The sequence below is a fragment of the Astatotilapia calliptera genome, chromosome 18 (assembly GCF_900246225.1).
Source record: "Astatotilapia calliptera chromosome 18, fAstCal1.2, whole genome shotgun sequence".
Classification (NCBI taxonomy): domain Eukaryota; kingdom Metazoa; phylum Chordata; class Actinopteri; order Cichliformes; family Cichlidae; genus Astatotilapia; species Astatotilapia calliptera.
Window position 1 is genome coordinate 23942386 of NC_039319.1, and position 14630 is coordinate 23957015.

Consider the following 14630-nt stretch of genomic DNA (forward strand, 5'->3'; position numbering starts at 1 on the left):
AAAATGGAGGCGATTTAATGTGCTGGCAGGTTTGTTTATATTTATTGATATCTGCCATTATCAGACACATGTATGTCTGCGTTGCACCTCCCCAGAGTTCCACCTCTGTTATCTCACTCAAATAATACAGATGTGGGTGTGTTACAACACATGATAAACGATTATTATCCAGATTACTGAGGTGATGGTGACGTTTTAGTGAGATGGCTATGGTTCAGACAGGATTTTAAAAAGAAAAAGGAAAAACAACCCTTTCATTCACTCTATATATTTCAAGTTAGCTTGTTTTTGCCTTTTTTTTTTAAAGCAACCCCATATATATGAGTTTATGGTGGTGTGGTGTTTAGCACTCGTTCCTAAAGGTAGTGGGTTAAAATCCACCAGCTACTCTACCAGAGTTTAAATGTTCTCCATTGCACAGGAAAGGCTAATTGGTGATTTTCAAAGTGACTGGTGTGAATGGTTGTCTCATTGTGTTAGCTCGGCAATAGACTGCCAACCTGTGGAGGATGTACCCCATCTTTCACCCTGTGACAGCTGCAACCACCCCCACAACCCTGAGCTGGATAGGTGCAAGAAAATGAATGGATGGAATTATTACCAATAGCGGCAAAGCATAAAAATACACTTCACAGACATAAAGGGAATGATTCAGGCTAGCTTGTTTATTTTCCTTTTCCATGTTTCTCAGGTCGATATCCACAGCCTGCGTGTGAAACTCTGCTCATGCATTATTCTTAGTCAAACCTCCAGTGATGCAACACTAAGCAAAACATATTGAATGACGTTACATAGCACGGGTTTTACAGTGGGGAAATGAACATCCAGTAAAATGGCTCCTGGTTTAAAAAAAACAACTAAATAAATAAAAAGCTAATTAACTCTACTGACAAACAAAGCACGAGATGTAGCAAATTCTAAAACTACAGGTAATGATATTAAAAAGCAGGCACTGACACAGAATATTGGAAAGCTAAGGCACCGAGCTCAAAGACAGTCTGACTGATCAGTGGTGGGGAGCTGGATGAACACCTACCGCGGTATCGGTTGGCTGAATAGGAGCAGGTGAGTGGAGAGGAGAGGCAGATCAGGTGACACTACTGACAAGAAAGGACAGGCATGTGGGAGTGGTAGTGACTGACATGACAACAGAGTTAGCGCATGGAAAAATTACCCTAGTGACTGAATGAAAACCCCAGGATGTGACAGCTTGGCTCATTTTAAATTCTTGACCAGCTTTGCTAAACTGAAAGAATCCCCCGGCTCACTTAATTACCGGTAAACAATAAAATAAAGAAAAAAGAATCAGTAGAAAATCTGGTATCTGTAGTGGTTTTATACATTTGTTAAATGTCATCCAATCAACAGGGAACCTCACATCTGACACTGAAAACCACAACGCTACATGACCATATGTTAAATGTTGTGCATGTATGGGTGTGCATTAAAGGTTTATTTTAGGTTGTGTACATGGAGCTTTCAGTAGCAGACTGTCGTAAAAAAAGGCAGTCCCTGGTCTAATATTAAAAGGCAGCGTGTAACTGAGGCTTCAGAGTATGAGGGGGGGCATTGTCCATGTTAATCTAGGTCAGAGGGCCAAGACCAGGAAGCTGTAACTGGAGAATGATTTGAGATTACCGGGGATGAGTCCAGTAGCTGATGCCTGTCCAGGGATTATCTGAGAGCATGGGTGAATAACGCTGAGTGGCAGCACTGGCTCACATAAACTTTCCCTGGCCTGTGGTGGCTCCTGTTTCAGTGCCCTCCGTTTATGAAGCTCAGCTGCAGGAACTACGAGAAGAGGAGGTGCTGAACACGTGCTGGGAATATAAAGAGGTTGGCACACAACCACATGTCACTGCAATCATCAAACACTGTTTGGAAGAGTCATGTGAAAATGATAAACACACACTCAGAGGCAGGAGTGAACCTGGAGGCTCTTTATCGCCCCCTGCAGGACACCTGAAGTAAGCCAGCTCGACTTTTCCGTTTATGTGTGTCACCTCGCAAAATCCTTGCTTTGCTGTACACAGTGATGATGATGATGCAAAAACATTTGGAAAAGAAAAAAAACACAACTAAAAACCAGTCATGAACCTCAGGTAGTTTTTTTTAAAGTCTTCTTTATATTGTTTGTCAATCAAAAGATGAAAACAGACATGGCAGCCGTGTTGTCTTTATGTTCAATCAGAAAAACCTGCAAAACAAGGCGAACTCTAGAGAAGGCACACAAGACAGAGTGGTTAACTACAGTATGTCCTCAGATGGCAAGGGAGCATCCATTCACCTGGATATACAAATACAGACAGTGACAGCACATCCAGGAAGAAGCTGGGGCTCTTTCCCATCATAACAAAGTATACTTTTTAAAATACTTGTAATTTTCATCGTTTCCCTTACACGATTAAAAAAATAAACCCCATCAGAGCCCAAATAAAGCCAATTTATCAAGTAAATGAATGAAGACTGATCTCTTATCAGCCTTTTAAACATACTGTAATGCTGCAGCTGGTTAGGTTAGCTTGGCATAAAAATCAATGAGAAACAGTCTGGCTTTGACTGGGAATGCTCTTCTGAAGCTCCTGAATTAATGCATAATTTCGCCACTTGTAAAAAAAAGAAAAAAAAATGGAAACGTTTGGCTCATAGTGGAGTTAGGGGACACCCAATACAGCAGGGGAACTTCCTCATGTCCACTCTTCATGCTTTAGTTGCTAAAAGTCTTAAATTTACTGGTACAAAAGTCGCATTGAAAACAAGGAAAAGCACATTTCCCCAAACGGATTTTAGCAGCCTCCCGTGTTTAAATGCTTCTACGTGACAAAAATAAAACCAACAACACGTCCAGACTTCTGTAACCTATCTGCCAGGAAATGCAATGGATTTAAAAAGTTGTAAATATTTACAGAAGCAGCAAGTTCACCTCACTTCAATAAAATAAGGTGTAAACGTTTCCTCTGTTACCCTCCAAAGGAAAAGCTGCACATTTACAAGAGTCACACACTTAGTATAGTATAAAACATACACGCGTGCCCCGGGAAACAGTCCGCGTTCACAGGACTTTTACTCATAAAAACCTCAAAAGGCTCCATTCAAGTCCAGCAACACAGCAATGTTTCTTACAGTACCGTCTCTTTAAGTTAGTAGTGGTGATGAAGCGTGAGGCATGTCGTTTCACCGTCAAACGTCTTTACGTACAAACCAAAAACGTAATAAAGAGATAAAATACAACCAAACACAACCAAACAGTACAGAGCCAATGAGAATCTTCTGGATAGAAGAACAGTGAATCCAATTAGGAGTGGAGGGATGATCAGCTGTCGGCCGGTCGCCTTTAAGACGCGAGCCGGGAGAGGCCCTCGGCATGGACGACCTTCGGCGTTGAAGTGAAAGGGAGTGGAGCAGCTGCCGGTAGCGATAGCAACCTGCCGATTGAAACGCGAGCTCCTCGTCCAGCTGGCCGGCACAGCCGCGAGTAGCAACTGCTGCCAGTCCGGTCGCTGCGTCACAGCCCGATTGCTTCTCCAGCTCCGCATCATGCTCTCAAACGAGGCACACGGTCAGCGGTAGTCCTCAAGTCTCACCTCACTCCCACTTCTGTTTGTCTCAAGAGCGCATGACTGAGCATGGACGAAGTGTTCCGTCCTCCTCCAAAGCACTCCGCTCTCTTCTCTAGTTTTTGGGGTAGATTTTTTCATAGAAGAAATTTTGGGCCAGCAGGTAGAGTTCCCCGTCCTTTTCCCGGACAGCATGCGCCCTGACGAACTGGAACTGCTCCAGGGCAAATTCATAGAAGTCGTTCTCCATCTTCCAGATGGTGGACTGCTGCAGCTTGGCAATCGACTCCTTTGTGGGTGGCTTCTTCTCGCTGGTCTTCCTTAGGTGGGACTTTTTACCTGTGATGCGAGTGGGAGGAACAACATGGGATTAAAGGACATGAACTCAATCATTCAGTACTTAGTACACAAGCGGCCTGTTATATTTACTGGTAATGCATTTAAGTGTTACTTTTGTTAGTTTTGCAGAAGCGATTGTTGCAGTTCTTCTGTTAATCCACTGGCATTAACAACAAGCAGCTTCATTTAGAACGACACCTTTTCTTTTTTCCGAGATCTTTGAACAGTTGCCATTTTCACATGAAACAGCAGCAGCTTCTTTTCTGTTTAGGCGCGTGGCCTTCATTAAAGTGACTTCCTGCTGCTTCGTGTCAAAATGGCTGCCATGACAACAGCAACATTAAAGCATACTTAGTGTGAGCTTTTTCTAATATAAACTACACAACCGACAACAACAAAATCCTACATAACACTGCTATCTGTATGTCCAATAAACAGCTAACACTAAACATGTGTGTCTCTGTGTGTGGGGGAGGCTGTCTTAAAGGGCCAGTTCACCTAAAAATAGGACTTTTATTCATTTAGATTGTGCTGGTGTGTGACGCACAGTTATTTAAGCCTTTTCTTCAGAAATGTAAAAATAAAATACATAAGTGTGGGTGGGGGGGGAATTGGGGGCCACCTCCTTGTAGGCAACAAAAATTGCTTCGACAAGCAATTGCAGGTAGGCATGGTGACCACTTTCTTTTGCAAAACATCAAATAGGTCACCGGTTGGGAGGCAACTCATCTCCAACCCGTCTCCAAACAAGACTGCAGTCACTTTCAGACCGATCGGCAAACGTTTGAAAACAATTGTTGTGTCAACTGTCAGTCTTTGCAGAAGGGGGACTTGAATTAACTGCTTATATTTTGGTTATATTCCTATATTTAAGCAAAGCATAATCAAGATGGATCAGACTCAGCAGATTTTATAGCCAGTATCTCCAAAACAAGGCAACCTGCACCAAAAAGACACTATATTGCCAAAAGTATATGCTCGTCTGCCGTCACAAGCACTTGCGTGAGATCCCAATTTAATCCATTGGCTTTAATATGATAAACCCATTCCACAAAGCTCTCTACATACAGTTCTTGAGCTAATCTGAAGCCCACATGAAGTTTGAAGATCTGTAGCATTGACTCTACAGAAAGTTGTCCACCTCTGCACATTATACATCACAGTATCTTTTATACAGCTGTGGCCATGAAAGTGATTGGAACACCTGAATTAGAAGATTTGGATGGGTGAATGAATACTTCTGGCAATATAGTGTATCTAAAAGGAATAAATAGCCCTACAATAAAGATGAATAATAGATAAATATGACTTTGCAGTTAACTGTCCGTTTAACTCTGGAAACAGGCCACTAAATAGTGTCAAGTTTATTTGCTCTGTATTAAAAAAACCAAACAAACCCAAAACAAAAACCACGCACTGTAAAATAAGTAGTTCTTTAATTAACTGTTAATTGCCTGACACTTGACTAGGCACAGTGACTGTGCATCATCACTGTGCAGTAGTCAGAGAAATAAAAAACAAACAAACAAACAAACAGAAAGAAGCACCACAAACGGTCATGCGTTATCTACAGTCCTCCGGTTTGACCAGATTGAAAGTCACAGATAACTTACTAATGCCAGAAACCTGGCAACCAGGTGCTAGCTGAGTAATTTAGTAAACATTAGCTGTACCCGTGCACAAAGAAATGAGACAGATCAAGACGACGTGACATTTGAATGTGAGACTTAGTCTTCAGATTAATTGTTTAATGCGCTCGGGTATATTGAATCATTGTGCATCGGCGTGATTGTCACACCGGACCCTATTGTGCTGCCCATTATTCATTCTGGCTGCACTCATTATAACTAATCTGTAACTACATCAGTGAAGCAGCACGACTGCATTTTGATCACAGCCGATCACAGGAGAGCGATTCAAAGCGCTAATGAACAACCACAGCACATAAACACAATATTTAGCCCTGAAATTGCAGTGAGAGGATTGAAGCAGCAAATTAATTATATATATATATATATATATTAGGGGTGCAACGATACACAAAATTCACGGTTCGGTTCGGTTCGATACTTTGGTGTCACGGTTCGATATTTTTTCGATACAAAAAAATGTTCATGCATTTTTAATTTGTCATTTATTAAAATTATAAATATATATTTTAACTCAAAAGTACAGTTTTTAAATTTAACCCTAACCCTTGTGCGTGTTTTTTATTTTGACAGCGAATGCGCACCTGCGGACCACTTATGTGCAGCCCTGGTTATTTAGCTCATCATATTGCAGCCACAGAAATTCTTTTGTCCATGAAACCATGAAGCTGCACTTTCTTTTTGCCTTATAGTCTCATTTGTCATAACTTCTCCGTTTTGTGGTAAGCTTTTCTTTGGCTGTCACTTCTTCACCCTGACCTGTCTTATTTGGCTCAGCAGAACTGAAATGCTTTTACACACGCACTCACATAAGCTCAGCGATTCTCTGCGCGATCAACCTCTCACATGTGTAAGCTGCGGGAGATTTCACTTGTCATGTTTGCATAGTAAGCTAACGATTAATAAGACGATGTCAGAGGAATTGGTGCGCAAATTATCATCACTCACAGATCAGTGCTGTCGCTCTCTATACACAGTTCGCACGATTGCAAAGTGAAAGCAAAAAAACAAGCGCAAATTCAAACGCGATTTCAATATGTCATATATTGACAGTGGCTCACCGATGCCAATGACATAATTACCGAGCTACATTTCTGAAAGAATGCAAAAGCATTGACATATATTTTCCTTCCTACAATATCCCGACGGGCAGGGAAGAGATAGATTTTGGTAGCCCGACTGAAAAAAATCGCTAGCTTCGGGACGTCGGGCTAGCGATATTGCGAGCCCTGTATCTGATTGGGGAATCACTCATCTTTGGAAAAGAGAGTTTATTACAGAGAAATGGCTCTTTCCAAAATAAAAGCTGTACTATCCGCTTCTTCTGGGCTATATTCTCAGCAGCATAAGGAGAATCATGTGCTAACAGCGGTCTAAATGACTCGGCTAAAGTTAGTAGCATGCTTGCTTTTTTTTGTCTGCTTTCACTTGTCTTTGCACTAGGATGATGTCAGCATAAATGTGCAGTCATATTCGTTGTGTTCCCACTAGTGCATTCAGGTTAATCTCGTTGAAATGACCTTAACGCCACAACAGGCAAATCTCCGTTAACGAGCTACCGCCGATCGCTCCGTGCATGGGGCTAGACGGCCAACACGTTAACGAGCTAACTGCGCTAACACACTAGTTCACACCAATGTAATTGAGCATTGCATGGCACATCCAACATACTGTTTTACTTTAGTCCATGACTCGCTTACCTTCAGGGTCATACGTCACATGAAAACCAAAATAATTCCAAACGCCAGATCTGAATGAAGTTCAATTTGCCTGTTGCAAGGAGAGCTTAACTTCTGTCTCGCTAGCTTGCCCTGCGCTCTTCCTTCTGACTATGCTGTCTGTGTTGAGCGCTCAGTGGATCTGCGCTCGACAGTGCAGCCTAGGCGGAGTAGTCGAACACAGATTCACTGAGCGCTCAACACAGACAGCATCGTCAGAAGGAAAATTGATAAAATAAATTACAAATGTTGTATTGTTCATACATATGTGTACCGAACCGAAAGCACTGTATCGAACGGTTCAATATCGATACGAATATCGTTGCACCCCTAATATATATATATATATATATATATATATATATATATATATATATATATAATTATTATTATTTTTTTATTTAAACTGTGTGGCAGGAGCAGCACCTGTTTTGTACAGCTCAGTGGCTCCTTTGAAGAAGCGTGGCAGCGCGGCCTCCAGCATCATGACAAAATCTTCCAGCTCTTCTGTTACGCCGACCAACATGTACTCATTCACCAGGTTGTACTTTGCCTGCTCCAGAGCCCACTGACTGCCCACGTTCCTACACACAAAAAAAAGAAAAAAAAGTCATGTTTTTCTTTTCGATGTGGATATTTTCTCTTTATTCTCAGGGAGTCGCTGCTCTGCTGGATGGGAAAAAAAATATCCCACACAGCTTGGAAAAACTGAGCAGAAATGGAGGGGAAGAATGATGTAAGGCCTGACACGGAGGAAGAGGAGGTGATGGAGAGAAGAGCAGCAGAGAGGAGCTGAAAGACAGACAGGATGAACGATTAGGTGAGCCGTGAGTCCGGAGAGGGTTGAGACAACAGGAGAGCGGAGCAAAAGGAAAAAAAAAAAAAAAGCTTGGTAGTGAAAATAAAATAAGGATTGTTTAAACCTATAAAGTAAATTGTTGGCAAGGCCTTCTTAAACACATCAATCTATGACTGGCTGCACTGACCTCACCTTTTTGTCTTCACTATTTATTTAATGTTTCCAAGGGCCTTTCCATTACTTTAATATACTGCTCTCTAAATCCCAGACACTCAGACCTTCAGTCAGCAAGAGGGTAGATGGATTAGTCAGGGTGAGAGGGAAGAGTAGGGTCAGCGAGAGACTGATAAAAAAGGAAGAAAACACAATGTAGAGAGAACGGCTCAAGGCAGTGAGAGGGCTACTGGAGACCTTGAGGAGAGAGTGTAGCAAAGCAGAGAATGACTGAATGTGGTGCTCTACTGAAGAAGACTGATACATCACGTCTTTTTTAACAATTTCATCTGCATGCACCGAGGAAAAGACAAGGTCAGTGACTTTGCTTGTTTGTGTTGTTGACAACAAACCCAGAGAAAAATATCTCACCGCTGCATTTATTCCTACCCTAACAGTGGTGTTAAATCTGAACCCAACCGAGCATATTTAACATTTGATACTGTGTAAATGCATCGAGCCAATCCTGATTTATTCTTATTTTGCTCCCAAGGAGGCAGAATTATAATGCAGTTTTTTTTTTTAAGTGCTCTTGAGCAATGGTACTCTGGGCTTTCAGAAGTTTTTCTTCAGACATCGGCTGCTTTTTCGCTCACTTTCAGTCAAGTTCTTGTACCTGACTGTTTTAGGAGGAACCGGTTTTCTTTCGGAGGCCAAGGAGCAGACCCAGGACACGCTGAAGGGATTATGTCTGTCAGCTGCCCTGGGAATGCCTTGGTGTTCCACCGGACAAGCTAGAGGAGGTGGCCACGGAGAGGGAGGTCTGGGCTTTTCTGCTAAGACTGCTGCCCCGCGACCCAGAAAAGCGAAACAAGATGGATAGATGTTTTAATAGTCTGTCTTTAACCACTCTTTTATGAAAACATTAAATCTGCCCTGTCAACCAATTTCTGCAGTTGAATCCGTAGAAAATGCTGAAGATAACACAGTTAAACTGGCATAAAACAGTACTTTTGCACCAACAAGGTGATTCCCAAAAGAACTATTAGCCAAAAACTCAGCATGGTGTGCAGTGCGTCCTTAACCCCCCCAAAAACTGGACATTGGAGGATAAAAGAAATGGCAAGTTTAAAAAAAACAACCTCCCTGTGACTGATGAACAGTATCTGAAAAGTCATGTGTTTAAGAAACAGTTAAACACCCAGCACAGGCCTGACACAGGACCTGCAACATTAGTTGATCCATCCACTGATTGCCAACAGCAATAATGCTACATAAAAGCCTGACATGACTTTGGGATACTTTACTCTCTGCTGTAGTTTTTTCAGGTCTGCTACTTCTTCTTTTGTTCTCATCTTGTCTGCTTTGCTCATTTTTAAAAAAAAAAATTTTTTAAAACACACAATGCACACCTCGAAGAAAACAAAACAGTGTATTGATTTATAGCTACACTATTTTATTAGGTACATAAGCTGTATCATTAAGCCTGTTCATTCCTGTTTTTGGTTGCAATATAACCAGATCTCTTCTGTCAACATGCAAATGTATAAAAAAAGGAGACACGTTTGATAATCTCAGACTCAGTGTGGTCTGAATGCGACACAGCAGGAGCAGCAGGTGTTTGAATTCTCACCAGCATTCGGAGTAGTGACCACAGAAAAAGGGAATCTGGAGCCAGAGCTTCTCGGGAGCGCAGTCCGAGCCACCAGCTGATACACATTCATCGAACGTCTGAAACACAGAACATGAAAAACACCAAGAAAGCAGATGAAAAGATAAGTGTTCCTTCATATTAGACCTTCATATCCCTTAATGCACTGTGAAACAAAAGAAAGACGACAACATTCCGAAGTAGCTTTATGCACAAATATAATCCTGAAGCTACACGGAGCCTTTAAAAGGTACTTTAAGTGGTTATTTTCCACAGTTTAGTCAGAACTTCAATTCTCCAGTAATTTTTTCTTCTAGTTCAAAAGAAAAAACAAAACACACATTTGGGAGAAATGAAAGAGAGGGAATTTTGTTTTAACTGGAATTACCACCTCACAGTGGTATGCTAGTTAAGTAGCTGGTAACAACCCAGTCTGGTGACATTTTATGTCACCACTTCATCGGATTTTCCTGTTAGAGGCATTTGTGTGAAATTTAGCGATAATTAAACTGCGAATTCTCGACTTTGGTGAGGTGACACTGATCTTGACTACTAACTTTTAATGAGCTCATCCTTGAGTCCAAATGAACATTTGTGCCAGATGTAATTAGATTGTTTTTGCTAGCATTCCTGATGTTTTTCCATTTATAACCACGGGATTCAACCACGGACACCCCAAAACCACTCAATGCCTTGATGACTGTCGGCAGCACAGAGGCCTCGAAATGCTGAGCTCTGGAAGATAAACGCTCGGTTTGATCACTCAAGCCAAATATTAAGTGAGATTTCATCCACAGATCCCTGTTATTTAAATGAAAATGAATCCATTCTTTAAATAAAAGAATAAAGCTGTTTTACCTTCTTGTCTCCTTGTTTTCTGCGTCTCAAGCCGGGCCTGTAGTCGTCCCCGAAACGTAAAAAGTAATAATAGGACACCAGCCTTTCAATTGGGTCCCTAATCACATTTATGTAGATGGGCTTCTTCTTCACCCCGAACCTGAGGAGAATTACTCGTTTCAGAAAGCTCACCAGGAATGAAATCAAAATGCATGAAACAGAATTTTTGTTTTTATGCAATTTTGTTTTCTTAAACATTCAAATGGATACAATTTGCTTTTCACTCTGAGAGTGAACAGCTTTAAGTGACCACAAGGTGGAGTCAGCTGATCAAAGCCACAGCAGGGTGGATTAACTGGTTACAGGGCTGTGGAGAAAAAAAAAAACAACACTATGTGAAATGAAGGCTTCTTTACTTGGTGAAATCCAGGAAGGAGACGTGTCCGTGGTAGAAAGCCGGCTTCATTTCCCTCCATTCAGTCACATTCTTTACAAACCGCACCTGAACAAACCAAAATCAACATATCACAATAATGACCTCCGTAGCAGACAAAGATGATCAGGTGTAGGAAGATGGAGGAAACGCAGGTCCCCTGACCTGGTCCTGGAGGGACATGACCGGGTTGTTCTTGGTGGTGTTGATGTGCAGGACGTGGTAGTGGTTCTTCCCGCACAGGTCGTAGGCGATGTTGGTGAAGGAAGTGCTGGCTGTCTTGGGCACCCGGTTGTAGATGATGACCACGTCATCCTCGCTGTCGGACAGCGCCGCGGCTGAGTCCCGCTCCCGCAGGCTGTCTTGCGTGTGCCTCTGCTCGATCTCTCGTACCTCGTGTCTGGCGATGGCTCGTTCTGGGGAGACGAACGGAAATTAGAAAAAGGCGAGTTCAAGATGCAGAAGTTAGATTTTTTTTTTTTTTTAAATGAGAGTTGCCTGAAAGGAAAGATTAAAAAAAGTCCTTCGGTGAGTTACTGATTACTCAAGCTCCAGGTGAAGCTGTTCTCAAGCTGAACTTGACCTTTGACCTCCCTGTGAAGCAGAATAACAGCAGGAACTTTTCCGTGAAAAAGGTCCAGCTCATTTGTTAAACTACTGATCGATTTAAGAGAAAAATAAGAAGACCACATGCTCCAGTTTGATTTCAGAGCATCCCAAATCCTCAAAGCTTTGTGTTTTTTTTCTTACTTACAACTATGATCCAACACTCACTGTACTTGATATGCATGCTACAAATATAGTCTTTGATTCAAATCTGATCCACTTACACCTTAAAATATCGTGTTTCCTTGTCAGAAGCGTCAGCGCTGTGTGAGAGACTAAACTGTAACTTCATTAAAAATGGATTTTCATTTCACCATCTGTCGGGAGAGCTTCAAGATCTTTCCCTGCTTCACGCCGAGGATCAAGAGTAATGTCAAACAGGAATATTAGGTAATCATTTTGTGAGCAGCCCATTTCACACTGTGGTACTGCTTCTCTTGTTCGCTAATCAGATTCATCTTTAATATCAGTCCTCTACCTTTACTTTCACTCTCCTCATTTAACTGCAGAGTGGACTGTGTGTTTGCTCATATTTTAGATCAAATAAATGTACCTTCATTTGGACTAGCATGGAGAACAGGCTCAGGGTAATGGCAAATGATTCTTCTGAGAAAGGTGTCACATAAAGGGGAGTGGGAAAGGGAACAGTAAGAGGTGGTTCAGGGTTAGAGGTTGGCAGTTATTTTGTGGCTAACTGGATATTTGCAGGACATCAATGTAGCTTAAATGAGAAGGGTGGAGGGTTTTTTGTGAGGCGTGGGGGGGCTGTTTCCACCTAAACACTGCACGAAGCTGCAGAAAAGCCAGACCCCAGTAGCTCGGTGTGAATAGATTGAACACAAAGAAGGCCTGGCCTTTGTCGTCCTTGGGCTTTTCTTTATCTGAATTCGCCTCAGATTGACGGGTGTTGACAAAGCCTCAGAGTGCTCTGCAGGAAGCATGGAGAGAGAAGAAGGGTGTTTGTACGAGGAGGGGAGGCAGCACAACACTGGAGAACCTAATACCCGTGGGAGCTCCCAGCGGAGCCACTAGGCTCCTAAAAACCTTTCCTAATGCCATGCCTGGCAACTGAGACACAGTTACAGCTTGGACCTGGCTTGGACGTCTTTCCAGGCTGGCATCTGGCACCAAAAGGCCAATTAAGATGTCATCTGCGATTCCAGCAGCCTCCCCTTCATCTGTGTGAATGCGAACATACTCTCAGCCCCTGCTCTTACACCTTCCCGAGCAGCTGTTAATGTTCCACTCATGAAAGCGAGATCTGGTTTCTGACGGTGCCTCGTCGTTTCCGCATGCTCACAACTGGACTGATGGCGTGGAGACGTGCCAGGTGGCTGTAATGGCTGAAGGCTGTCAGCGTGCAGAACAGCTGTAATGGAGATACTCATTCGCATGTCCGTCCAAAGAGCGCCTTGGCCAACAACAACAGAAATAACAGTTGCTATGTTGAAACTTTCCCAACGTGGGATCAAGTGTCGTTTTTGGATTATTTTTAAAATGGAGTACTGCGACTGCAGAGAGAGAATGGCAAAGACAAAAGAAGAGTTTTACGGGTGTGCAGTGCCAGGTGTCTTAAGGACACACTCTTTATTCTCAAAGGTTTTGACAGAGAGTTGACTCATATGAATGATGGGAACCTTAATATAATGGTTATTCCAAATATTATCTTACATTAGGGCTGTTCGATATAACGATATATATCGGATGACGATATAAAAACGTCTATCGTTTCATTTTACGCTATTGTTTGTTTCGTGGTGTCGCAAAATAAACTGTTTACTGTAATATTTTTTTCATCGTTTTGATGGTCACTGTAGTGGCTATATTAATTTCTTAAAGTTCTCTTTTTCTCTTATATTTAATATAACCACACTACGGACGGACACCGCCTGTTTTTATGCGTTGTGGTTAGCAGCAACGATGGTAAAACCATCTCGTGTCCGCTTGTTTATGTTCCACATAAACCTTTCACAATAAAGCTCAAGATCCTGTTGAGACTTTTCAAAATAAACCAAATCACGTGAAAGAGCAGATGGACAGAGTTTACGGATGAGAAGTAAAAAAAGAGCCGTCAGGTGCTAAAAAATAAACCTTAGGCTCAAACGTTAGAACAGGCTTTTCCCCGCAGCACGCCGTGTAATAAATACTCACAAAAAAAACGGCGGGCATTACAACTTATGTCTAAAAATGTCTAGTTTCATGCATCTGTTAAAACACTCGACTCCAGCTACATGACGCGCAACTGGAAACACTTCCCGCAAGTCGAGCTGCCCGAGATTCACAGAATTCACAGAAAATGTTACATTTTTGTGATTTATATCGTTATCAGGACGATAGAATTCTTATATCGGGATATGAGATTTTGTTCATATCGCACAGCGCTATATTACATCTTAGTTATTTTTCCTATACTTCCCACAATGAGGTCTATATAATTTTGGACAATGACATACTTTTTGTTATTTAAGGGCTGGCAACCACCGACCACAAGGGAAAAAGAAATAATCCCTGACTGGTTGCAAGTGGATGAAAGAGGTAGTCACCGTGAAATTGATGACCCATTGGCAACCACCTGCTTCTAGGGAAAAATGTGCATTCTGCCTCCAGCTGGCAAGTGGTTGCTGGAGGTTGCTGGCAGTTGGTGGTGTAAAAGCTGTCACAAAGAAGTATTCGGTGCTGCGACTATTTGGATCACTAACAGGTTGCTGAGGTCGCCAGGATTTTTTTATGGAAGATGCCGACTTGTCTCCAAACACTTGCAAACTAATTACACGATGGCAGTCAAACTCTGCAAACTTAAAACGTGGACCTTTTGAACCTTTTGAAATGTGTCGGTTGCTGTGCAAAGCATAACTTTTATTTTGAAGGTGAATGTTCTCCGTTTCTGG

At 42.1% G+C, this 14630-nt stretch overlaps 1 protein-coding gene across 1 annotated transcript in view; it reads right to left on the reverse strand.

Annotated features, from left to right (window-relative positions):
* Nucleotides 1-2101: 2101 nt before the first annotated feature.
* hs2st1a (heparan sulfate 2-O-sulfotransferase 1a) overlaps nt 2102-14630 on the reverse strand; it is a 47838-nt gene continuing 35309 nt past the window's right edge. Inside the window, exons 2-7 of the mRNA XM_026149794.1 lie at nt 11302-11552; nt 11120-11205; nt 10725-10863; nt 9849-9946; nt 7690-7847; nt 2102-3896 (exon numbers count right to left, since the gene is read on the reverse strand). Coding sequence (XP_026005579.1) covers nt 3673-3896; nt 7690-7847; nt 9849-9946; nt 10725-10863; nt 11120-11205; nt 11302-11552 — 956 coding nt within the window. The 3' untranslated portion in view covers nt 2102-3672. The remainder of the gene's footprint in view (nt 3897-7689; nt 7848-9848; nt 9947-10724; nt 10864-11119; nt 11206-11301; nt 11553-14630) is intronic.